Raw genomic sequence first — 27592 nt, 5'->3', positions numbered from 1 at the left:
TTTGCAGGCTACCTTCACTTTCTCTGTTGCATTTTACTTTCTGTTACATTTCCATGTATCACTTTATGATAGGTCAAAATGTTAAGAGACAGCATGGATAATCAACCAAGCTACAAGTCTACCAAAGCCACAGGAATAAGCATCTTCCATTTTGGCTGTGAGTGAGATGCCAGAGGCAGGTCTACTGATAGTTTCATCAAGATTATAAGTAGTATCTACTACCAAATGTCAAAAGCAAAGGATAATAATGAAGTACCAGAATCCAGCCATTATTCACTAATTCATTCATTAAATATGCACTTATTGACAGTCACTTTGTACATTATCCAAGTGGATAATGAAATGAATAAGACCCACTCTCCACCCTCAAGTATACGGTCTCACTGGGGGAACCAGACAAGCAAACCATGAACTCAAAAATATTAGGGAGGTGATGTACAACTCCAATGAGCAAGCTGCTAGGAAGACTGGGCAACATAAAGGCACATGCAGGTCAGAGAATGTGCCGAGCACAACAATCAATGCATGAAGGACATGGGCTGCAGACTAACAGAACACCCCCAAGCTCACAGCAAATCCATACAACGGAGTTCACTCAGAAAATTAAGATACTGAACTCAGTTCAAATATTTATTAAGCATGGACTATGCCAAGAATTCTGCCGAGTCAAATTACAAAGACAAATGAAACTCAATTCCTTTCCCTTAGGTGTCCATAGAAATAGGTATTTCTCCTTCTGCTTAAAAGAGAAACATTCCATTAACAAGCACATTTGTAATACATACAATTGTAACTATACAAAATTACATATAATACATAATATATAATAGAAAAATGCCATTAACAAGCAATTAAGATTAAGGAACCTAAAGGACTATCCTTTAAGGGCTACCACTTATTAAGGAGTAACTGTGTCAGGTATGCATACACAACCATAAAGAAGGGTTATATATGTCCCAGATTACAGAGTTAGGTATTGAACTCAGGGCTATCTCTTTCAAGGCTCAGTTTCTGACATTACATTATGCTGCCTTTTAAAGTCTGAAATATTACAAATAAAAATATAGAAAATAGCACAGACACAGGAACGTAAGATACACATGTGTATCTACAGATCAAGATTTATGACCACAGGTTATACAGCTGTTGTTTGTTCAAATCTTCATTTTTAATAAACAAGTCTATCAAAACTAAAACAGAAAATTTTATGGACTACTGCAGTTTATAACTACATTATGGATGATTAGAAGGATTAGCATCAGATTTTCAGTTTCATCCTTCACCATCAACACGTCTGCTGCTGCCAAGTCGCTTCAGTCGTCTCCGACTCTGCGCGACCGCATAGACGGCAGCCCGCCAGGCTCCCCCGTCCCTGGGATTCTCCAGGCAAGAACACTGGAGTGGGTTGCCATCAACAGGTCAACTATGTCTAAATTAGGAGTCAGCAAACACCACCACCAAGCCAAATCTAGCACACTGTCTGTTTTCATAAATAAAGTTTTATTGAAACGCACCTATGCCCATTCATTTGTGCATTACCTGTGGCTGCTTTCCCGCTTCAACAGTAAAGTTGAATAGTTATGATAGAGACAGTGTGGCCCAAAAAACCTAAAATATTATTATCTGGTCCTTCACAGAAAAAAATCTGCCTACTCCTGGTTTAAATGATACATATCACAAACAGTAGAAAGGCACTTAGCCTGTTCAATTCACTCTACTTAAGCTTTATTGTGAATTCTACCTGATTTCTCTCCGATAGTAATTAGTGTCACTTGGTAAATGCTAATGAGTTTTTGAATTTCCACAAGTATTTTCAAATTTCAGTTATTTTCCATAGAGTAGGTCTTACTCAGCTGTCCGGTAATTTATCCTTCACAACATTATTACAAACAAATTCATAATTAAGCACACTTGGAATTACCCACACATATACTTATCCCGCTATTGCATATAATCTGCAAAGATACAGACAAGGAAAAACATTATAGACACAATAGCTGATATGACTAAATATTTAATAATTCCTAATACCCTGTTCACACTAGATCATCTCTCAATGTGCCATTTCAGAACAACAGCAGCATCCCTTGCCTGCCTATGAGAAATGCAAATTCGTGGGCCTCATTCCAGACCTACCAGGTAATCCTTATAAACACTAAAATTTTAAGAACCACTGCACTAAAGGACAATTTACATGACTTACCTTGAGTGTAAAAAGGCTGATTCGGCCAGGTAGTTTATAAAATAACCCCTCTCCTCCTCTGGAATTGGAATGTAGCATGGCATTAAGACATGCGAGAGGGGATGTCCCACTGTAAAAACATACAAGGATGGAAAAAGGTCATACAAACCAAGATATCTACTTACTCAAAGATCTCTTACCCTTCAACTCATTCTTAAATCAAGAAGAACAGGAAGAAATATAAAACATCCCATGACAAGAATTCTGTTCTGAAAGTGGCAAAGGAGTAGCACATGAAATTCACATAAATCCACCCAGAGAGCTCTGGGATAACAGGTTACGCAATGTCTCTACTCCACACCTGATGATCCTTAAGTGCCTTTTGACAATATGAACCAAACTCTTAAGAAATTTAGAAACACTGCACATATTTTTCAGGTACACTCAGGAGTTTTGAAAAAAAAAAATTACCCAATATTTTTATCTACTCAAAATTTTAAAATTAAATTTTAGTGCTAATTAGAAACAAAACCAGGATTCCCTAGCCCCTATCTTTCAACCTGCACATCACGCCCAGAAACTGCCACATAACATTTTTAACACAAAGACCAAGCATCAGTGATGCTGTCCCGAGAAAATAAACATACTTTTTTTTTCCAGTTAAATTATTTTTTAATACACACACAAAAGGAATAGTATGTCATTTGCTTTTTCTCAGTTGGGAAGGCGGAAAGATGCGTTTTATTTTATATCTACCCAGGAGCAATTCTTTAAATTTGAATATAAAAAGTCAAACGAATTTAGTATGCAATAATGCTCAACCATTAAACCAAAAAAAAGAGACAGCATCTTAAATTGTTTCACTGTCCATGCCACAACTGAAGGTTGCAAAACAATGACAACTCGAGTGAGTTAGAGACTACTTATTTAATCTCAAAAAGCAAAACTGGCAAAAATACAGACAGATGCCCGTTATTAATATTAACTGAGTCTGCCATGGGGTCGCTAAGAGTCGGACACGACTGAGCGACTTCATTTTCACTTTTCACTTTCATGCACTGGAGAAGGAAATGGCAACCCACTCCAGTGTTCTTGCCTGGAGAATCCCAGGGACCGGGGAGCCTGGTGGGCTGCCGTCTATGGGGTCGCACAGAGTTGGACACGACTGAAGTGACTTAGCAGCAGAGTTTGCCACTAGCATGCTAGCACCTTCTTGTCCCTCTCCCCAGCACGATATATAAATATCAATATCTTAAGTAATACCCCTCAGCATTTTTCAAAATTAGAGGCCCTAATTTATGTCACGTTAAAAATAAATTTTGAGTCTAAAAAAGTCATCAAAAAAAAAAAACTATTACTTATTCGGCTTTGGAACACCCCGGATGCTTAAGAAAAAAAAAATTTCACCAAGGACCAATCTCTGTAAGAAACCTTGTGCAGAATCTGGAGTGTCAAGTGGGTGTGCTAACATCTCCGCTACAGGGGAAAGCATGCTGGCAGTCTTTCTTCCAACAGCGTGACTCCTACACACTATCCCTCTGTCTACAAATTATAGAGCTGCTCACTCATCACGAGCCACCATGACCACTTCATAATTCCTGTAAGAGCCAGAAGCAGAAACAAGTTAGGTTCTCGATTCCATCTGTCCCAAAAGGACTAATTTACCTTCTATAGGCATAGTGGTCCAACAGCAGTGCAGACAGCAGCACGACGGGAAATAGCCCATAAAAACAAAAGAAAACAAAAGATGCAGTTACAACACTACACCGTGCATAGGTAGTATTTAAATGAAGCACCAGAACATGATCCAGACAACCCCGACCTTCCCTTCCCACAAAATGTCAGTTTGAGAATGTGTGAACTGACAACTGGAAAGTGAGGATCTTTTGATTCTAAAAGATCAATTTAAGTAGCTAAAGCTTAACCCGCAAAATATATGCGGACTGTTCTGAATCCCAAGAAGGAACTGTGTTGTGCTCTCCTCTCCCACTTAAATTTTGAAAAAAAGGTTGGGGTGAGCAGAGAAAGGATTCAGGACAGTCCCTGGTTTTTATTTGTGCCTGTAATTCTTTTTGTGTTTCCAATTTGTTGCTTCTCTAGGAAAAATATAGGATAAGAAAATCAAGGTCATCGCCAAATTTAGCATGCTCATAGCAGGAATGGCTAGAATCAGTAGGGGAAAAAAAATTAGTGAGTTTTATGATGACTGGATCACCCTTCTCTGAGCCTAAAACAAAGAACTTCAGAGACTTGGTACAGAGAGAAGGATAGTTTTAGACATGATGGAGCAGATCAGTCTGTTCCTTCTCTACTACTGAAACCTGCAAAACGGAATACAAGAGAAAATGTGCTGACTCCTTATGCAAAAGAGAAGCTCCACGTTGAAATGTATAGTAGAGCAAGAATGGGGAACCTGCTGCACCTCTGACGAAAACCAACGGAATTGGAGCCACTCCCGCCCTCCAGCCAGAGGACAAACGACACGGAGACAGCTCCACACTACCATCAAACACAAGTGTGTATGTGTGTGTGTGTGTGCGCACACATATATGCATTTGTGGACTTTCTCATTCACTACCCAACTGCAGGAAGACACATGTTCTCTAAAACCCTCACATTAAGCAACAAGAGCCATACAAACCTCATTTCCTTTAGTCCTTCTGCCTCTATGACCTGCAGAATCTGTTTGGGTGTCATTGGAGCATCTGAATAGTTTTCCAGTACCTGAAGAAATATAAATGTTCTGATTTCAGTGTGCAGTTCCCATTTATATTCATCACTATATAACATGGGCTACAATTCTGCTATGAGGTACCACTGCTGACATCTTAGTTTTTCCACAGTCAAAATTACTTCTGAAACCAAATTACACATATATCTAACTAGGTGCTGAAAGTGACTGCAATTAGAAGAAATACTCTAATTTTCAATTCTGAAAATACACATCCTTTTAGCATCCATGTTATGGTATGTGGGGCCTTCCCAACTTTTAATTGCCACTTAACCTGATGCTGTTAATACAGCTAAACTAGAGAATACATAGCACTATAAATTGTAAGACAGAACTGCATTCAGGCTTTCCTTCCCAAGTAAGTTTGATTAGTTACAATATTTTTATCTTTCGGGGGGGTGGGCGCGGCTTGGCTTGCAGGATTAGTTTCCCAACCAGGGATTGAATCTGGACACTCAGCAGTGAAATGATGGAGCCCTAACCACTGGACCGCCAGAGAAGTCCAGGTACCTGTATTTTTTCAATGATGACTTTCGCCACTGGGTTGTGGAATTCTGGTGTTAATTAGTACAGGACAATTTGCCTTTCAGCAATACAATGCTACGATTCTTTATGACTGGTGCAACCAAAACAAGGAGAAATGGAACATCCCATTTATATTAGTGACATCTATAATTAAGCCCCAGCAACAATGTCTTAGTGAGCAACCAGAGCTCTCTCACTTGAACAAGCTGAGTTGTTTTAGAAATGTTATCCTTTTCAGGGAGGAAAAAAGACAGGCTGTCAGTATCTCTGTACCATCTCTAGCAATGCAGCTGCTGAGGTTACACCAAACCACACCAACATCTTACAGTCATTTAACGGCCCTAACAAAGTACTGCATGGCTGTGTCACAGATAAAATGCAAAGCAAGAAGCCTAACAGGACTGCTGCGAAGGTTCTCTCTGTGGAAGAACACGAGTTCGACGTGATAAAGAAGCCAAGTTTTGGAGAAGCAGGTGCTGATATAAAAGCCCTATTTCCTCTGGTCCCATTCTTAATCTCTCTGTTCAGTGTTTACATTCTCCTTGGGTATCATTATCATCTCTCACAGTTTCAACACTACCAAAATACTGAATTAACTCCCAAATCTCGACCTCTTGCCTGGATTTCTCCCTAAGCTTCAGGCCCCAGATATTCAGTTCGGAGCTGGACATCCCTCATGATCATCTCCTCTCTTCTGATATTCCTCTCCTTGGTTGGCAGTCTGTCTCATCATCTAATTTGGAAACCAAGGCATCATCCTTCACGCTCACCTGTCCCCCAGTTCTCCCAGCCAGTTTCTTTCCTTAAAAAAAAAAAAACTTTTTTTTACTTTATTTATTTGGCTTCACCAAGTCTTAGTAGCAGCACTCTAGATCTTGAGTTGCAGCATGCAAACTCTTAACTGCAGCACGTGTGATCAAGTTCCCTGACCAGGAGCCGAAACTGGGCCACCTGCATTGTGAGTGCGAGGTCTTGGAGCCACTGGACCACCAGGGAAGTACCCCCCACAGCCAGTTTCTGACCCGACTTGACACAACAGCCTCTTCTCTAACATCCCTGCTTTCCTCAAATTCATTCTTACTCCGCTGCCATCCTTCATTCAACAAATACATGAACTACTCTGTGCTAGGAACAGTTTTAGACATTCATCAGTAAAAAAGACCACAGCTCTGCAGAACTTAACCTGCTATATAGCCTGAGGTCAGTCCAACAAAATAAACGGGCCCTCATCACTTTCCGCATTAAAGTCCTTCGACAGCAACCTATTTCCATACAGCGAAAGCTGAAGCTCCAGAGAGGCCACTGGCCCACTAGAAAAGCATGGGTTTTAAAAGCAAACAGACATGGTTTTAAAAATTCAAATTCTGGTCTTCTAAAGCTGGGCAAAGAGTTGTGCGGCAAAGAGTTGGACACAACTTGGCGACTGAACAACAAAAAAACCTGGGCAAGTTACCTACCCGCCCTGAGTCTAGGTTTCCTCACTTGTGAAGGAAGGATACTGAGGCCTTCTTCTCAGAGTTGTTGCAGAGATAACAGAGTAAGTGCCTACAGTGCCAGACACAAAGGAAGTGTGTGCTGGCCAGACCCTCACAATCTGGTCTCTGCCTGGCTCTCTGATACTCCACAAACTTTATGTTCCAGTAACTACGTGCAGCTCTACCCAATTCCCACACTCTCCACCCTGCAGATAAACACACAGACACACTCTCCTATTTTTTGTTTCCAGCTCCTGCTTATGTCCTCTGTGAGGAGTCTAACTCCTACTCACCCTTCAAGATTCAGTTCGGAAAGTACCTTCCTCCAGGAAGGCTTCTCTACCCTCTGCCAGATAGTTAAGCATCTTGTTTCAGTGCCCCATAGTTGCACAACACATATAATTCATCTTCCAAAGCAGGACACTTGAGAGTAAAAGGAGGAACAATTCATAATTATGCCTAGACAGTAAGCAGAAATCAGGATGTCTATTACCATTTATACATCTATGCTGGCACTTACCATGCTTGTAATGAAATTCTACCCACCTGTTAGAGAAGGGTTGGACCTTCTCTAACCCAAGAAAAACCATAAGCTCCTCAAGGGCAGACCTTATCCATCTCTTTAATTCCAAGAACCTAACTGCCAAGTTAAGCAGCACTGATGAACAAACCCACAATACAAGCTACTGATGTTCACTGCCACAGATATGACTTCTTTGATACTAACTGTGAGATGAGCTAGTAAATTTTTTCACAGTATTAAGAAGCATGACTCAAAAATTAGTTAACAATTATTTAAACAGCAGTCAGGAAGAGCCTGAGACTCTTAAGACAGAGGAAACAGAATCTCTATAGGGAAGTTACATCAAAAGATACAGGGTATTCACTTTTATTAAAACTATATGCCTTCAGCTTTTAGTGTAAGAACAATTCAGCAGTGTTCTATCCCCACCCTGTCTTTCTAGAGCATACAAAAAGTATCTCTTCTCCAACTTCAAAGGGGGAAAAATGTTTGATGTAAGAATGGTCAGTCATGAATCAAAGTGAAAGATAAAGCATGCAATGAAGTTTCTCAAAGCCAGGGAGAATCCATTTAAAGGCATTCAATCTAAAGGGAAATCCACTCAGCTATTTCTCCCAAACAAATTGTTTCTAACAAGCAGGAGAATTTAGACCCACCCAACCACCTAAAGTCTACTCCCTACATCTAGGAAAAACAATACTAGCAAGTGTTAGAAAGAATATCTACTTCTCAACAACATAATTAACAGCTGCAAAAATCAATCTCCTGGGATTTACTACACTACTGAAATAGTCCAGAAGTCTCTTCTTTCCTACCAGTATAGCTTAAAAACGGTTCCTGGTATCATTTTAACCACCAAACTGAGCAAGGTCGGGAGCAGTATGTAACCGCCCCCAAGCGAGTGCATCTTGATTGCCACAGCAAGCACTCCAAATTCACCTGTCCAAAGAGTACTTAGAACTAATCTACCCTCCTACCATTACAGCTCACTCTTCTCTCTATCCAGTGTAAGCACTCACAAACTCTCCAGCACGTGGTTTGTTAAAGCAAATTTTTTTTTTCCAAATGAGCAGAGAAATCTTAAGAGCTCCCCCTCACCCACCAACTGGTCCATCCAAAGGGACAGAAAATCCTAAACAAAAAACAATAAAAGATATACAAAACTACACACCATATTCCCACAAGTCATCTTGCAAGAGTTTTAGAGCATAAGTAATTCCCAGTAGGAAATACTATTTTTTAACGAAGAATCATAAAAGAAAAAGAACTTACTGGGGACAAACTGGCATGAACTGAGCCAATGATAAAACAGAAATAGCAACCTGGAACTGGACTGTAGATCACAGTAAACTCAAGACTATAAAGAGGCATAATAGTGGACCCCTGAATTCCCAGAGTCCTTCAACTAGGAAGAGCCAACGGAGCTTTAAGACAGGCAGATTTTAGAATTCTGTCAGGACATAAATAACACAGGATTTAAAGGTACTTTCACCTACCTCTAACAAGTAAAAACTCTGGCAAGCAAATTTCCTTTTGGTGCCCAGAGTCATAAACACCTGCAGAACAGAAACTCAGAGGAGAATTTCAATGAACAGCCAGCCTCAACCTCCAGGAGAAAGCGAGCACGTCCCACTACTCTCCTCTAGGCCTAAATCTGTTTCCGGGTGAAGCAATGCTGGAGAAATCCTCAAACTTCGAAGAGATCCTGAAAGCTAACCAAAGGTTCCAAATTTGACTGCATCTGAAAAACATACTTAAGTACTTCAAAATATGCCAAACCCAAACAAAGTAACTGAAGCACAAAACTTCAACATACAAACTAATTGCTACTTCCATTTCTTGGGCAAAAAAGGTCTGAGAAAGACGATCAGGTACACCAGTGAAATTTCTCCTACACACCAAACAGCATTCCCTCTTTTAAGTCAATAACTGAGTTTTAAGGCTCCAAGAAAGGAGAGTGTACCACAGATTTGTAAAAACCTCCAACACATATTCATCTTTTTTGCTCAACACCTCTGAGGCAGGAACCTCACTTCCCAATAAAATTAAAGATTAGAAGGCTGAGCTTCATTCATCATTAAAAGTGAATTACAGCAATTACATATAAACTACAGGGTGTCAAGACACAAGGATGCTATCTGCACTATAACCCTGCTTTGTGACAGTTCTAAGTGACATCTCTGAGACAAGTTTAACCTGTTACTACTGTCACCAGCAAGATTTTATAAGAACATGTCTCGAAGTGTCTTCACTTTTTGGGTGCAAATCCAGAGGAATATATTTCACTTGCAAGTCCTCTGACATTTTGGGACAACAGAAGATTCACAACGACCGCATTACCAGGCAGCTTCAAATACTCAAATTACTCTCTCCTTTGCTAAATCCTCAGTGAGCAGTATCTTCAAACAGAGACACCTGGTCTTTGTCCAACACTTCATGTATACATGCAAGAGGACACTAAAGAATAGAGAACACACACAAACATTCTTTACAAAGTGTAGTTAGCTGTCTGCAGACTGCCTATCTTCGAGCTAGCTTGTGGACTCGGGTCAGCAGATCTCAAAGTGTGGTCCTGGGTCACCTGCATTACAACCAACTTGAGAAGCTGGTCAAAATGAAGATACTCAGGTTCTACTCCAGAATTTCATCAGACTCAGTAGGTCTTTAAGTAGGGCCCTAGGATGAACATTCTTAACAACCCCCCCCCAGGTGCCCCCACAGGACACTAAAGTTTGAGAACCAAGGCTCAGGGTTCAGGCTGGGAGTGAGCCTTTGCTTCCCTCCACACACCGGTTTAGATTGCGAAAGCTCAAAATGCCACTCGCGTCCTTCAGACTGAGGGGGCTCTTTCCCATCCCTAGTCAAACGCACCACCCCATTGCCCACCAGGAAGCGAGGGAGGAGCTTCCGACCCTTCCCGGAAACCTAACTCCCCCGAGTGCACAAACGAAGCTTCCCCAGACCCCCTAGACGCTGCCAAATAGTGGGGGAGGGGAGGCTGGGGCCCCGCCGCCCAGAGGAGGAGGAGCCGGCCCGCCGGCTCGCCCCTCCGCAGGAATTTGGGGGGGGGGGGGCGTGCAGAAAAAGGCGCCACATCCGACCCGGCGGGGGACCTCTCCCCACCAAATGCCTTAGGGGGTTGTCCCGTTCCGGGAGAAAGGTGGCCCGCCCCCTCCTGCAGTGGGCAGGGCTTCGCCCCTCCCCCTCCCTGTGGGGGGTGCTCGGCGAGCCCACCCCTCACAACCCCCACCGAGCCCCCCTCGGCGGCTAGCCTCACCAGGCGCGCGGCCTCGGCCCACGTGCGCTCCTTCTTCCTCTTCTGTTTGTCCTTCATCCTCTTCCTCCCCGGCGGCGGCGGCAGCTCCACGCGGGACCTCCGGGCGGGGCGGGCGGCGGCGCGGGGCTGGGGCGGCGGCAGCGGCGGGGGGCGCGTGGCGGCGGCGACGCGCGAGGACTCGGGTGCGGCCGGGGAGAGGGGGCGGGCGCGCGGGTACCGGCTGGCGCGAGACCCGGCGCGAGGGCGGCGGTGGGGGAGGGGTGGCTGCTCCACGCGCCCGCGCTGCGTCAGTCGCCCGCGGCGGCGGCGGCGGCGACGAAGGCAGTAGCCCCGCGATCGCTAAGGAATGCGGCGGCTCCGCATAACCACGGGGTCAGAGGTCACGGCTCCGGCCTCCGCTTTCCCGCTCTGCTAAGAGGACAAGACCCGACTGGCGGCGGGGCGGGAAGGCGAGAATCGGCTTTCCCCTCGGCGCCCGGGTGTATGCGTGTCTGCCGTGGGTGTGTGTGAGTGTGTGTGAAGAGTGAGGAGGGGGAGTGTGGGGTTTTTTTTTTTTTTTTTTGAACAAAAACAAACCGAAAGGGCGGCTGGGAGTCGTAGTCCCGGCTGCCTCTCTGGCCTCCCCCGCTCCGGAAGAATATGGCTGCAGGAAACTCTTGGACCACACTTCCCGACGTGCCCCGCGTCCCGTCTTTTCCGCCCTCCCCTCCTTTCCTCCTCCCCGCGCAGAGCTCGGTAGGGAATGGGGGACGGGCAGTCGTTCGGGGAAGGGGCTGGGCGAGTCTCGCGAGGTGCGGGAACTGGTTGGGGGCCCGAGGCATTGTGGGAGGTGATGCTGGGAAGGGGCGGTGGCCGGCTGCCCTCCTACCCCGAGCTATGTTTAACCCCTTCGGCGCGTCTCGTCTTCGGGCCGACGCGCGGCTAAGGGTGGGAATAGAGAACTGGTAGCTCGACTCCCAGCGCCCACTTTTCCCCCTCTCCGCCTAAGCTGTTCTCACTGACACTTCTTGTAGGTGACTAGACACAGGACTTTCCCTTTTGGTCCTCCCCTAAATGACTCACCGCCGCATAATAATGAGACAGAAGACTTATACCAGTAAAACGGTTATTGCACGATTGATGGACTTAAACAGTTCCCCATTTCCTCCTGTGCTTTCATGCCGCTCTACGTTTGCAGAAGCTGCACCCGCAGCCTACAGCATTCTTACCACCTGGTGAACTTGATGATAAGATTACTGGTAGTGTAAAGAACTTGGACTTTGGGGCCATACTTACCAGAATGCACCTGAGACCTTTTTAGAAGCACTATCCCAGAGGGAACACAGAACATGGAGTCAAAAGAACCTTGAGCCGAATCCTGGCTGAACCATTCCGTGGCTATCACAGTATTTTTGAGATGAGAATCAGCGCAAAACACCTGGCAGGTTGGAAGAGGGCGTGCAGGGGGAACCCTGACATTCAGTTCAGTTCAGTTCAGTCGCTCAGTCGTGTCCGACTCTGCGACCCCATGAATCACAGCACGCCAGGCCTCCCTGTCCATCACCAACTCCCGGAGTTCACCCAGACTCAAGTCCATCGAGTCAGTGATGCCATCCAGCTATCTTAGGTACGTATAATTTGGCTCCTGGCACAGAGTGTTTAATAATTGGTACAGGCTAAGAGACAATGAGCAACATACTTACCCTCTCCAAGCTTTGGTTGCAGAAGCATGAAATGAAATGAGGTTCAGAGTACCCAACACATAGGTTCTCTGTGCCTATTTATTGAATCAGTCAACTGTCCAGAAACGTCACTAAAATCAGTCCTAAACTGGATAATGACCAATTCTTTAAAATTAGAGAGGAGGTGTCACTGGTCACATTTGAAAGGATTCTCGAAGTGAGGAAGCACACCTTCCACTCCCTGGTGTTAGCACATGGGAGAGCCAGTGATGAGGGAAGATAAACAGGGTGCTGCCCACGTGGAACACGATGGAGTTCAGTGCTCCTCCTTCAAATTCTCATCACACAGGAGGCTTTCAGGTCCAGTCGGACACGACTGAGCGACTTCACTTTCACTTTTCACTTTCATGCATTGGAGAAGGAAATGGCAACCCACTCCAGTGTTCTTGCCTGGAGAATCCCAGGGACGGGGGAGCCTGGTGGGCTTCCGTCTATGGGGTCGCACAGAGTCGGACACGACTGAAGCAACTTAGCAGCAGCAGCAGCAAACAAAATCCTGCAAGGTAAAATAAGGCATGGTTTTGTTGGGGGTGTTTTGGCTGCACCACATGGCATGTGGGATCTTAGTTCCCTGACTATGGAACCTGTGCACCTTGAAGTGGAAGCACAGAGTCCTAATCACTAGACTGCCAGGGAATTCCTAAGCGTGTTTTCTAATCTTCTGTCCCCTTCTAACTTCACCCCAATGGGGGGAAAGAAGAACCCCACTTCCATGATGAAAAAAAGTGTTTGACCCAACTTTTCACAAAAGGGTGATGGTGGTGGTAGTGGTTTAATGTATAACCTTTGACAGGTCATTTGGCGTGTTTAAAATCTTTTCTTGAGTAGCTTCATCCCACTACCACCCCTGCGCCCCTGATCTCCAGGGAGTCGCTGCTGCTGCTGCTGCTGCTGCTAAGTCGCTTCAGTCGTGTCCGACTCTGTGCAACCCCAAAGATGGCAGCCCACCAGGCTCTGCTGTCCCTGGGATTCTCCAGGCAAGAACACTGGAGTGGGTTGCCATTTCCTTCTCCAATGCATGAAAGTGAAAGTGAAATCACTCAGTCGTGCCTGACCCTCAGGACCCCATGGACTGCAGCCCACCATGCTCCTCCGTCCATGGGATTTTCCAGGCAAGAGTACTGGAGTGGGGTGCCATTGCCTTCTCCGAGGGAGCCACTAGAGAAGATTTATTCTAAAATGTACATGTTTAGTATAGGCACTGTGGTTGGCAGAATAATGCTCTTGTTGCCTGCCTGCCGAAAAAAAGAAAAACTATGCTCAGTCCCTGGAACCTGTGAATATGTTATATTCCATGGTAAACAGGACATTGCGGATGGAATTAAGGACCGTAAAATAGGGAGATTATCCTGGATTATATTGGTGAACCCAGTGTAATCACATGGACCCTTGTAGGCAAAACAGATGCCTTGGAGAGAAATGGCAGAAAAGAATCAGATTGGAAGCTTGAGAGGAAGTCAACCCACTGTTGCTGAAGGGGTCATGAGCCAGGGAATGTCAGAAGCCTTTAGAAGCAGAGAACAAAGCTCTGTCCACAAGTAATGGGACCTCAGTTCAACAGTCGTGGGGGACTGAGATTTCATAACCTGAATGAGCCTGGAAACATGTTTTCCCCACCTCCCATCTCTCATCCTGCAGAGAGAAGTCCAGTCCTGCTAACAGGCTGATTTTAGCCAGATCAGAGAACCAGCTGACCCACACAGTCCAGACTTGTGACCCATAGAAAGTGTAAGACAGAATGTTGTTTTAAACCACTAAACCTAGTAGCTTTTTAGAAAGCTAATGCAGGGACTGTGGAGATACCTAATTTTTTTCCTGGCTCAGTTGAGTCAAGCCACAGGGGAATCCAGATGTGAATGTTTCAAGGTCTCTGCCCTTGCAGAATCAAACAGAAACTAATGACAACATCATAGTTAAATGTGAAAGGAGTATGTTCAGAGGACTGCAAGACGTGTGTTAGAGAATTGGCTTTAGTCATTAAACCTTAAGTAGCTGTCATTTTTTTTAAAGTTAATGAGACTCATGAGTATATTCTATTGTCAGAAACACCAAAAACAAGCCTATATATTTTTTTTGGGGGGGGGGGATGTTTTTCTGTTTTATCACAGTACTTTTATTACAAAGTTTCTTTGAAGTCAACACAGGTGCCACAGGGCAGTATAAGATAAACAGGTCTGATATTCAGCCCTGCCCTGTTTGGGGATGAGTCAGTGTTTTCAAACTGCACAGTTATGAGCGAAGCACACATTCAGGAATCCGAATAGCAAACATACCACCAGCAAACCTAAGCATTCTCAAGAGGACACATATACCCTAGGAACCTCACTAAGAGATAATGCATTGCCACTGACTTTGGATTTTGGCAGGCCTGGGTTTGAATCTTCTTGTAGTCATTCTCCACAGCTGTGTGGTCTTGGTCAAGCTGTGAAACCTCTCAATGACCCAAGAGTCATCATTTGGATAATGGGGTACATAAACTCAAATGGGTAGAATTGGGATTAAGTGGGATCTTTGTAGAGAGATCACAACGGACTCACTGGAACACAGCAGACTCACTAAAGGCCATCAAGAAGGTTTGAGTCAGAAGTGTAAAAAGTGCCTCATTTTTATACTTCAGTGAACCAAGCCCTGGAACAGAGTTTGCCACACTGACACATGTTCTCTCCTAGTGATTCTATCCCCATTTTCAAATCAAGTTCAGAGAGGTCATATTATCTCCTTCAAGTCCCAGGGAGGTAACACTGGCTAAACTTCCAACACAGCAGATGATTCACAAACGTGCACCTCTCCTGGTTTCCCCCCAGCCAGTTCATTTCTTTGTATGATTTTTGGTTTAGTGTCTCTGCTCTTGTTAGCATCTTCTTGGGTTCATCATCACACTTTCAACACCTGGCACAGTCTTGGCATGTGGTAGGCACTTAATCTGTGGAATTAATGACCTTACTCAATAATTACTGTATTGGACAAAATCCCTAAGTACTATTTATGAGCCCTGTACAGTATTTGGAATCTGCCCAAGCAAACTGGTAAACAGGCAGGATTCACCCAAACATATCTATGCAAGCTGTAAAGATGCTTAGAGATGGGGACTTCATCACCACACCAATTCAGCTTACCTGCCTTTCACCATCATTTAAATCCATTCCTGTTTTTCAGTCTCCCATGAAGCTGAAAAAGGTGTTTAAATCCCAATTGTTAATATTGGTTACTTCTGGTTTGTAAGACTACATTCAACTGGAGGGAGAGTGGGTTTTACAAAGTATTACATTTTTTTTACTTGAAAAAAAATTTTTTTAATGTATTTGGCTGTGTTGAGTCTTAGTTGCAGCATGTGGGATCTTTATTGCTGCTGGCAGGCTCTCTATTTGCCAAACTTGGGCTCCAGAGTGCCTGGGCTCAGTTGCTCTGAGGCATTTGGGATCTTAGTTCCCCATCTAGGGATTGAAACTGCGGCCTGCATTGGAAGGCAGAGTCTTAATCACTAGACCACCAGGGGAACTCCCGAAAAAAACTATTTCTCATCTAAACCACAAAACAGAGCATTTAGATTAAGGTGGCAGATCTCATGTTTTTCACTTCCTTACAGTTGTCTGTAGTTTCCAAATCTTCTAGAATGAGTATGTGGTACTCATACTCATTTGAGTATGAAGAAAAAGTAAAGTTTTTCATGCTTAACAATGTAAGAACACCTTTTTTTTTTTTTTGGCCGAGCTGTGCAACTTATAGGATTTGGGATCTCGGTTTCCTGACCAGGGATTGGACCCAGGCCCCTGCAGTGGAAACACAGAGTCCTAACCAGTGAACTGACAGGGAACTCCCAATAATACATCTTTCCATTTTACTTTAGGGACTTTCCTGATGGCTCAGTTGGTAAAGAATTCACCTGCAATGCAAGAGACCTGGGTTCGATCCCTGAGTCGGGAAGATCCCCTGAAGAAGGAAAATGGCAACCCAGTCCAGTATCCTTGCCTGGAAAATCCTGTAGACAGAGGAGCCTGGTGGGTTACAGTCCGCGTGGTCATAAGAGTCTGACACAATTGAGCAGCTAAACCACCATTACTTTGCTTTAAAAGATCTTTGGGATCCCCTCCTAAAATGGCTTCAAAGGATGACCTGAGTGATTTTTTACCAAAATTGTAGATAAGAACAGCATACTGCCTAATTCTTTAAAATTTTCAGGTGGAGATTTCAGGACCCCACGAAGGAACCCATCCCAGTTTTCAGTCTCTTTAATGCCAGAGAGTTGTACCCATATCTACCATAAATCTTTTTCATCTTAATTTAAGCCATTTCCTCCATTCTTTCCTCTGTGAAAAAGGAAAATAAACTTTAAAGTGCATTTTGACACCAAAATTGTCAGAGTGGTGCTAATTTGTTGAGACTGGTAGATGAGCTGGTTAGTTCTTCATTTGCTATTATTTTGTACTGAAAACATTAACTTACACACTGCACCAAATGGCTTTTCTTCCTCCTCCTCTTTATTGATTGCTAATAATCGAATGTGAAGTCCAGGGCTTGGATAAATGGCTTTCACAGGCCTTAACTCTTGAGTAGCACAATTACCATGTGAGCTGAGTGAGAAAACTGGCAGGGCCAGTAAAGTGAAGGAACTTTCCCAAGATCACACAGTTGTCAGTGGAGTCAAGATTTAAACCGACAGCTCCTCATTCCAAATTCCTTCTAAGGCACTGTGGTAGCCAGCCTCCAAAATGGCCCCCAGTGATTCCCAGCCCTGACATTCACATCTGTTTTAGTCCCTCCTATTCTGAATAGGGCTGAACTGTGAAACCAACTGGGTGCTTTGGAAACGGCCGTGTGTGGCTTCTGGGGTTCGGTCATAAAAGACACTGCAGCTTCTGCCTTGTTCGCTCAGATCATAAGCTCTAGGGGAGGCCAGGCACCGTGTCATGAGGACACTCAGGCAGCCATACGGAGAGGTGACGTCTACACCGCAGGTAGCCCCAGACAAGCTTTCAAATGACTTCAGCCCTGACTAACATCTCGAGAGATCAATCTCATAAAAGATCCACAGCCAGGATAACCCAAACAAGCTTCTCCTGGATTCCTGACCCACAGAAACAGTCAGATAATGTACATTGTTTTGGTCAGATAATGTTCATTGTCTTAACTCCCTAAATTCTGAGGTCATCTGATACACAGCAATACATAGCAATAGACAACTCAGAAAATGCCTTCCTCCTGCTTAGCTTGTACATTTTGTGAAATTTAAAAATCAAGGAACCATCCTTCCAGAAAAACTTATACCTATTTAAACAAAATTCTTTTTTTAAACAAAATTCTTTATAGAATTTTAACATGTGTCCAGACCCTCTGAAGCCAACATGGTGATACTAATCACAGTATTCACCTTTCCCTGAAGGCTCAGAGAAATAAAACACTTGTCCCACCTCTGGAGCTGCTAACATGCCAGAGCCAGGATTGAAACCCAAGTAACCCAGCTTTCCCTGGAGAAGGAAATGGCAACCCACTCCATTATTCTTGCCTGGAAAATTCCATGGACAGAGGAGCCTGGCGGGCTACAGTTCATGGGGTCGCAGAGTCCGACATGACTGAGCGACTGAGCACAGCCCAGCTTTGCACATGGCTCACACTCTGCCAGCTTGCTCCTCTGCTCTCAGAGCCCTAGGTTCAGAACCACTGCTCTAAGCTAACTAACCCCACCCCTTCTCTTCTTTCTGTACTCTGCCCTTTTATTTATAGAAGTTGCCTTTCTCTGACCCCATTTTAATTGCAGTTCCTAAGTGATCCATTGTATATTAGTTCCCACCAGAGAGACAAGAGTCAAGGTCACTGACTCTGAGGGCCCCCTGGTCTGATGGGATCATACACATGGAAACATAACTATACACGACCATCAATTTTGGAAAAGGATTCAGTAACAAACTCTGGGAGGGCAGACTTCACAGAGGTGGTGATACTCTGGTTCTTGAATGCCGAGAGAAAAAAGGAGAGGCTCAAGGGAATTCTTTGTAGAAGTGACAGTGAATATGATGGGCGCAGGGGATGGCAGCCTCCACATGTGTGAAAGTGCAAGTGTGTTCAGTTGGCGAGGGGGCCTAGCAGTTCAGTGGGGCAGGAGAAGACGAGGTCAAAGAGGTGGGCTGGGACCCAGTAGGGGGCAGGAGGGAGAGACAGGAGATAGATGCCCATGCTGAGGAGTTCTAATTGTCTCCTGTAACTCCCAAGAATCAACAGAGCTCTGATTAGAGCTCAGATACTGGCTCTTACCCAACCCTGTGGCCCCAGACCCAACAGCATAGGACCTGACACAGAGCAGATGCTCTTTGCTGAATGGATTTATTCAAGGAGGCCTGGGTGCTAACACTAGTCTGCCCTGGAGAGGGAACATGTTGGGTGCAGAGTCGTCCTGGGCTGCTCCTGGAATATTTCTTCAGCAAGGCTTTTCCTGCTGCTCTGTACTCAACTAAGTCCTTTACATTCCCATAGCACCCAAAACTCCCTTCAAAATGTAATGAGGAAAAATATTTAATGTAATTCACTCTTGACCCTAATGATGACTTCCTCAATGTCTGCTCCCAAATTAGACTGTCAGCCAGATGAGGTCAGGGACTGCCGGACTATTTGCTGCCCTGCCCTGTGTCCTAGAAGAGAGGCTCTTCTATTCCAGAAAAGAGTAATACAGCATGGGGCACCTTCTTTAAGTGGCATTGGTAAGTCTGTACTGATACAAGCCCTGTGCTGAGCCCTGGGGACTAACAGCCCAATTAGACACAGTTTCTGCATCAGAGAGATGGATTTCAAGTGACAGAAAACCAAGGGATGGAAACCTGGGGTGCTCCCAGAGCTGAGAGAAGGGAATGTCTCAAAGCTGATACTGTGCAGGGAGAAATTATCCCCCACAACAATTATAGCTACTTTGGGTGCAACATAAACATTTAAAAATGAATGACCAGATATAGAAAACAGACCAGTGGTTGCCAGAGGCAGGGTAGACAAAATGGGTAAAAGTGATCAAAAAGTACAAAGTTCCAATAAAGTAAGTCCTGGGGATATAAGGCACAGCATGGCGACAATAGTTAATAATACTGTATTGTATATTTGGAAGTTGCGAAGAGAATAGGTCTTAAAAGTTCTCATCACAAGAAAAAAGATGAATCATATAGTGAGAGATGTTAACTAGACCCTCATATGGTGAGAGATGTTATATGTCAATTACCTCTCAATTTAAAAAGGGAATAACTTTCTTATGTACTAAAGAATTCACGTTCACCAAAATGACAACAAAACTTATATCACCTGGAAATAAAGTTAACATAAAATCGCACCTCTTATATGAAGAAAACTATAAACTCTTCCAAGGAGCATAAAGTCTCGTACCCATAAAGAGCACAACTTGCCTCGGACTGGAAAACGCTATAACATGTCGACATTCGTTATCTGAAAATTAGCATATCAAGTAAATGTCATCCCAATCAAGATCCCGGGAAGATTTTATTGTTAAAGTGATCCTAAAATTCAACTAGAAAAACAGATGCATCTTTTTCATAACAAAAAGACTGAACATTTACTGACCATTTACCATGTGCCAGACTTGCTATGCATCATTTCATCTTATCCTCACAAAAACACAGTAGATACTGTTAGAATTAACTTTGGACAGATGAAGAAGCAGAGTTTCAGAGAGAAAAAAAAAAATTGCCTGAGATTACACAGCTTGTGGGTGATTGACCTGGGATTAAAGCTCTGGCTGGGTTGTCCCTGGTGGCTCAGTGGTAAAGAATCCACCTGCCAATGCAGGAGACACAGGTTCAATCCCTGTTCCCTAGAAGATCCCACGTGATGGTGCGCCACAACTACTGAGCCTGTGTGCTAGAGCCTGGGAGCCTCAATTACTGAGCCCACGTGCTGAAACCACTGAAGCCCGAGCACCCTAGAGCCTGTGCTCTGCAACAAAAGAAGCCACTGCAAGGAGAAGCCCACATACTGCAACTGGAGAGTAGCCCCTGCTCGCCACAACTAGAGAAAAGCACGTGCAGCAACAAAGACCCAGCTCAGCCATAAATAAATAAATGAGTAAATTATAAAGCTCAGGCTGGCTGAATGAACACAAACTCCGTGAATTTTACCACCCCACTCCACTGCCCTATTGCCAAGAAAGGTTTGAGGATGAGTTGGGACTTGTTCTACCAAATATTAAAATGTACCTACACCAACTAGAGAAGGAAATGGCAACCCACTCCAGTATTCTTGAGAATCCCATGGACAGAGGAACCTTGCGGGCTACAGTCCATGGGGTCGCAAGAGTCAGACATGACTGAGTGACTTTCACTACTACTACGACACCAACTAAAACAGTGCCATTTTGAAAAATGAATTGACAGACCCATTAAACTGAACAGAGTATAGGAATAGAGCCAAATGTATAAGGAATTGCAGTGCACAGTAAAAGTAACATGTCATATTGGTGGAGAAAAGATGGAAGTCAATAAACAGAACAGGACGTTTGGGTAGCCATTTGGAGAAAAATTAAGTTGGAGCTCCATCTCTCTCCTTAAATCTAAATTTCACCTCCTAGATCAAAGAGGTGTATGTAAACAATGAAATTTATTTCTTTTTTGGGTAGAAATAAACAAGTGACTATTTTTATAATCTGGAAATGGAAGTATTTCTCAACATGTTTAAAACTTTTTTTTTTAATCCATCAAGTAAAATCAAGTCAAGATTTGACTTAAAAAAAAAAAAGATTTGACTTCATAATATTAAAAATTTGTATTCAGCAATAATACACCACAGACAAGGTTAAAGACAACCAATGCAGTGGAGGAAAATATCTGTCATATTCATGACAAAGAGTTCTTAAAAACTCAATAGGAAACACCTGAATAGAAAAATCGTCAAATAACAATGGCCTAAACAGGCAATTAACAAAAGGAGAATCACAAATGGAAATGAATACTTGAAAATATATTCCACTTCATTAGTAACCACAGATAGAAACAAAATTGAGACACCGTTTTTCAACAGGTCAGACTGGCAAAAATCAAAAAGATTGGCAGAACCTAGTGTTAACAAGGCTGTATGGAAGTGGGCACAATTTATGCTGGTGGAAGCACAAATTCATATAGTCTACTTTGGGAGGCAGTTTACCAAAATGGAACAAAATTATAATGGGAAAATTCTTGGCTAGTCATTCATTTACAGTGATTTATCCCAGGAAGGACATTAAACAAGTGAACAACCATCTACGTATGAGGTTGCTTACCACAGTATTGTATCAGGACTTCCCTGGCAGTCCAGTGCTTCGGACTCCTTGCTTCTACTGTAGGGTTTGATCCCTGGTTGGAGAACTAAGATCCCATGTGCTGCATGGTGCAGCCAAAAAAAAAAAATACAGTGTTATATAAAACAGAAAATAATCCGGAAATTACTTCAATAATCATCTATGCTGCTACTGCTAAGTCACTTCAGTCGTGTCCGACTCTGTGCGACCCCATAGACAGAAGCCCACCAGGCTCCCCCGTCCCTGGGATTCTCCAGGCAAGAACACTGGAGTGGGTTGCCATTTCCTTCTCCAATGCATGAAAGTGAAAAGTGAAAGTGAAGTCGCTCAGTCGTGTCCGACTCTTAGCAACCCCATGGACTGCAGCCTTCCAGGCTCCTCCGTCCATGGGATTTTCCAGGCAAGAGTACTGGAGTGGGGTGCCATTGCCTTCTCCGATGATCATCTATAGTATTAAATAAATTCTGGTGATTCACACAATAGATTACTAGGAAGCGATTAAAAATGAAAATAGAAATCTATATTTACCAACTGAACATATGTGTACAACATATTATTGAGTGAAAATAGGACAGGTGTGTACTGTGGACCCATGTATATTATAAAGGTCAAACTAAGAGTTTGCATAAAGAGATACCTAAAAAATTCGCCATCAGCTATAGGAAATGGAATTTCCAGTGATATGTAAGTATTTTCTTAAATGTTTTTGTATTGTTTCAATGTTTTATCATCAGAATATATGATTTTTATAATCAGAATATTCAATAAAGCTTTCTGTATTTTGATTTTAAAATGGCACTTAGCACTTATTATACAACCTAGGAACTTATTATCACATTTATGTCAATCCTACAAGGAAGGTATTATTCATTTTACAGAAAAGGGAGACAATCCAGTGCTCAGAAAGTTTAAGCAACTTGAAATGGGAATGTCAGAATCTGAACACAAGTCTCTTGCGTTGACACAAGAGCTTGGCTGACACAAGAGCTCTTTCCATAATGCTATACTGTTACTAATAATTAATAGTTATTAATATTTTAATTATATACGACTCTTGAATCTGCCTGCAATGCAGGAGACTGGGGTTTGGTTCCTGGGTCAGAAAGATGCCCTGGAGAAGGAAATGGCCTGTCCATGGAATTTTCCAGGCAAGAATAATGGAGTGGGTTGCCATTTCCTGCTCCAGGGGATCTTCCTGTCACAGGGTTCAAACCCACATCTCTTGCATTTCCTACATTGGCCGGTAGATTCTTTATCCCTGCGTTGCCTGGGAAGCCCAGCTCCAAAACTTCTCTGTTCCAGTTTGCCACATTTCCTGCTTATCTGGTAGAATAAATACTGTCTACACCTTGAGAAATCTTTTGCCCTGAAGTCTTTGCTCCTCCACAGGTCCTTACATCTCTATCTTGTAGCTCTTTGGTTAGATCATCATGCCTAAATGGGGCTTCACTGGTGGCTCAGATGGTAAAGAATATGCCTGCAATTCAGGAGACCCTTTGATCCCCAGGTCAGGAAGATCCCCTGGAGAAGGGAATAGCTACCCACTCCAGTATTCTTGCCTGGAGAATCCCATGGACAGAGGAACCTAGTGGGTTACAGGGATCACAAAGACTGGGACACGATTTAGCAACTAACACTTTCACACTTGGTGCTTAAATAGAGATTATGCATTTGACCATAATGCAGGTGTTTACTTTTACAATGAAGTATTTAAACAAGAATGTTGAGAAGTCTGAATTTATCTGCTAATCTGATCACTGAGTTCAGAAGCCTTGGGCTCTCCCCTGGCGGACGAAAACCAAGGCGCCAGGCTTCAACACGGTGTAGCACAGAGTGCCGTGGGCCTTTCCTTCCACGCTGCTGCCCACACCTCTCCCAGGGTTTTCATCGCAAAAGCCTGAGCATCGGGACTGGCCCAAAGTGGCATTCAGTTAATGCCAGCTGAAGGGAGGGATAAAGAACACTCTGCCATGAGAGACATTTCAACCAGGCAACTCGAAAGGGGCCTTGGAGGCTGAGCGAAATTTAATTGAGCAGAGATGAGGGTAGGCTTGGATGAAGGCAACATGCTTGCAGTCACCTGGAGAACCACCTCTATACAGCGCTGTCCACGGTTTCAAAGTGCTTTCCTATAATAATGACAACGGCTTCCGTGGACAGAAGGCTTGCCTCATGCCCGGCGCCAGGTGCGTTACATCTCTGCTTTCTTATTCATGTATTTTTAATGTATTATGATTACTATTGTCTGTATGATTAATATTTACTTGCTGTCTCTCTCTACTAGCTCCACACAAGGTCTAGGGAAGCATGCTTTTTTCCCCTGTTGTGTTCAAAACAGTGCTTAGTACTGAACAGGTTACTGAATCCTCCACAGAGACCCACGAGGTAAGATCTTTCGCCCCCATTTTACAGATGGGCAACCTGAGGCTCAGAGGGGACAAGTGACTTTTCCAAAAGTAGAGATCCATCCCACATGAGGACAAGACTAAAAATAAATCTATGGTCTCTCTCCATTACCACTGCAACTGCCTGGACTCAGAAATGTCCAGTTGGCCTCAATGTTGGGAGCTGCCACCTGCCTGCTCCTCACTTAATAATGATAACAGCCTCGCAACACTGACCCCTCCCTGAGCGCTTGCTGCTACACACCAGGCGCTCTTCCCAGTGCTTCGCGTGGTTTGACTCCGAGCAACTTAGGAAGTACTTGCTATGATGCCTTTATGGCAGTTGAGGAATCTGAAGCCCCAGGGAGGTTAAAAACCTTTGCAATAATCATACAACCTGTCAGTGGTGGGTTCAGAATTCAGAATCCAGCAGTCTGGGCCCAGCGCCCATGCTTTTCACCCCTGGCCACGATGCCTCAGCAAGATGGCGAGCAGTGGGGGAGAGCTGGGACTTCCAGAGCACTTATGAAGGCCAAGGCCACTCTGCCTGGTAACTATTAGGCATGCTGTCCTGTTTCTCTTCATGCTGTCTTTTCAACCTCACAATCACCCTGTGAAGTTACAGAGGAGGAAACTGGAGCTCTGAGCACCGGACAGATGAGACAGAGTCAATTAGTGGTTGCCTACGGCTTGTGTGGTGGGGAGGAAACGGGGAGTGGCAGTTAATGGGTATTTTGGGGGTGATGAAAATGTTTTAAAATTGATAGGGGTTGATGATTACACAACTGTGAATATACTAAAAACCAATGAATTATATGCACTTTAATGGGTAAAATGCACGGTAGGGGGATTATATCTTAATATCGCCTTTTATTTTAAAGTGGGGGAGCATGGAAGGAAGTGGCAGGGGTGGAATTTCCACCGGCTTCAGATCAAAAACTTTGGAAAACTTTGGAACCACTGTTGCCTCTTCTTTGTCTCTCACTTCTCACATACAATTATCAGCAATCAGCATGTATCCTAAGGCGTGTTCCCACTTCTCCCCACTGGCTCCCACTGCCTGGTCCAAGCCACCCCCTCTTCTCCAAACCACCGCACCCCTTCTACGCAGTCTCTTTCCTCTCCCCTTGCTCTCGCTCCTCTGTTCTCCACAGAGCAGCCAGAGGGATCCTATTAAAGCATTCCTGTCAGATTTCCCTCTTTTGCTTAAAAGCCTCCAGTGATCTAAAAATAAAATTCATTTACAATTCAGCATTGCCCCCCCACCCCCACCCCCACCACCTGTCCCTGCCTGCCAGCCACACTTGTCCTCAAACACACCCCAGCCTCCAGGCCTCTGCACCTTGGTTCCTCTTACCTGGAATACTCTTGGTCCTGGTGCCGGAAACCCATGCTTGTTCCCCAGTTTCATTCGGGGCTCTGCTCAAATGGAAAACATGCTGCACAGAAGCCCTGGCTGGCCTCCCAGCCTGAGCCAGCCACCAACCCCTGCTCGTCTCTCTCTCACTCCTGCCCTGCCTTGTCCTGCGGGGCCATCCCTGGGAGCAGGAGCTTCATCCTGGGTCCCTGCGACTAGAAAATTGCCCCCACATAGTAGACACTCAAAAAATGAGAAAGGATCTGACACCAAAGTGCTGGCTCCTCTCACTGCCCCAGATCAAGCAAGACGACTCATCACCACGTTTAACACACTGCGCACTGAAAAGTCTACAACCCCGTGAGTGCTGTGTCTGAACCACTGATCACTTTGAAATGTATGCATTTGTGTGGGATGATAATTCCCTACCAGACTGGGAGCTCCAGAAGGGCAGGGCCCTGAGTCATATGTAGCCCTTGACATCTGGCATAGAGTGTTGAACAGCATTTGGTAAATCTTTTGGTCACTGGCCAAAGAAGACAAATTTGAAAACCAATGGCAGAAGTTTAATTTCTGTTCCTAAACGTAGCAAAGGCACCATCTTCCATTCTACTGCTTTGAAAAATGCCTCAGCCCCATTTCCAAGGGAACTGAGTCACAGTCAACCCTTGAAATTCCTTGGGTTCTGAGCTGTGCCAGGGAAAGCTCCTTGCAGAACGGAGTTTGCCGACTGAGCCCAGAAAACCTGTGTGAACAGCAGGCACACTTAAAGCAGCGCTTGGTGAAACTGCTTCCTGTTATCTCGGGGAGAAACAGGAGCAGAAGAGGCTGGCTTAAGGAGAAAACGCCTGGAGTGTAGGTAGGACTGGGCGTCACCCCCTCACACACAGACAACACCCACCAAAAAAGCCTCCAAGGGCCGGCCCTCTGTCTTCAGGCTGTGCCATGGAGTTGGCCCCTTCCCGCAGTCTGCTCCCTCACTCCAGCACACCCTTCCTGTGCTGTCCATGTTGTTGTCTTTGTCTGCCACGCCCTTCCCTCCTCCTCGGAGCGGGGTGCTACCCTGCCCGTTCTGCAGGAGCGTCCCTCCTCTGTGAAGTCTTTCCACCCCTCCTGTCCCACCACCCTTTCCTCTGACAGAAAACACTCTGAGCTGCGGGTGTCAGCACTGACCCTACCACTTGATCCATCAGAGTGTCAAGCTGGAGACGACAACACAACATGCCCTCAGGGAACTTACAGTCTAGTGGGGGGAGACCAAGGCAAACAAATACAGTGCAAGTTGGGCAAAGGGCTTAGAAGGAAACACATTTCAGTGAGAGACACTGCACAGCCAGGTTGAGACGGGGGGAAACCAGAATGAGTGGTTGGGGAAGGCTTCTTAGAAGAGATGGCATTAAATGAGTATCTGAAAGATGAGTATGAGTGAACCAAGCAGGAGTGGGGAGAAATTACCAGAAACAGAGCACAGCACACGCAAAGGTGTCATGGCCTGTGAGCGCTTGGTGTTACCGAGCACCAAGAGGAGGTCTGGGAGAGCGGCATGAGGGGAGGAGACTGGCCTTCTAGAAGGTCCTAACCACTCTGAATCACTGTTCTGAAACTTGTTTCTCTCATCCTGTTTCTCTCTCTCCCCGCCTCAGAAGGGCTGGAGTACATGTTACTCCTCTCTGTCTCCAGGGCAGAGCAAGACACCTGGCGCTCGCGAGCATTCCACAAGTTCCTGTGGGTGGCACCGTCCCTAGCCATGCGGGTGAGCCACCTCTCTTTCTGCCCGTTCCCCACCCCCAAAGCCATCCCCAGTCAGCTCGCCTAACTGAAGCACCGGGGGACGGTTAACCACAGACTGCTGATAGAAACAGAGGATGAAACAGGAGCAGCTGTGACAGCTACGGTTACATCCTTGATAAACGCCACTGACAACCCTGTTGGCAGATGTGACCACCGCATGGTCCTCGGAGACCAGATCCTCAAGGTAAACTTCAATCCGATGGCAACTCCAGTGAAAGAGGACCTGCCAAAATCACGCACCCTGAGACAGACTGTCAGCGTGAAGTTCAAAACAGTTTCCAAGGTCAACTGTTTTTAGTCACAGTACTTCTGACAATGAAATGCATGGATTTTTTTTTTTTCCCTGCACCCAATGTCTCTGATT

At 44.7% G+C, this 27592-nt stretch overlaps 1 protein-coding gene and 1 long non-coding RNA gene across 4 annotated transcripts in view; one reads left to right on the top strand and one right to left on the bottom strand.

Annotated features, from left to right (window-relative positions):
* Positions 1-11206, bottom strand: part of ASXL1 (ASXL transcriptional regulator 1) — a 64383-nt gene extending 53177 nt beyond the window's left edge. For 2 of the 3 annotated variants that reach the window (XM_025001185.2, XM_059893015.1), the window contains exons 1-3: positions 10714-11206; positions 4824-4906; positions 2204-2312 (exon numbers count right to left, since the gene is read on the bottom strand). In XM_025001185.2, coding sequence (XP_024856953.1) covers positions 2204-2312; positions 4824-4906; positions 10714-10770 — 249 coding nt within the window. In that variant the 5' untranslated portion in view covers positions 10771-11206. Of the gene's footprint in view, positions 1-2203; positions 2313-4823; positions 4907-8932; positions 9755-10713 lie in introns of those variants that run through there. The other variant, XM_025001186.2, reaches the window with a different exon arrangement.
* A 79-nt stretch (positions 11207-11285) lies between these two features.
* On the top strand, positions 11286-16779 carry LOC132346948 (uncharacterized). Its single transcript, XR_009496975.1, has 2 exons — positions 11286-12319; positions 16282-16779. It is a non-coding gene; the product is annotated as an uncharacterized lncRNA (long non-coding RNA).
* Positions 16780-27592: the final 10813 nt, after the last annotated feature.

Source organism: Bos taurus, chromosome 13 (genome assembly GCF_002263795.3).
Source record: "Bos taurus isolate L1 Dominette 01449 registration number 42190680 breed Hereford chromosome 13, ARS-UCD2.0, whole genome shotgun sequence".
NCBI lineage: Eukaryota > Metazoa > Chordata > Mammalia > Artiodactyla > Bovidae > Bos > Bos taurus.
The sequence above is the reverse complement of the archived record's forward strand: the minus strand, read 5'-3'. Positions and strand labels throughout refer to the sequence as shown.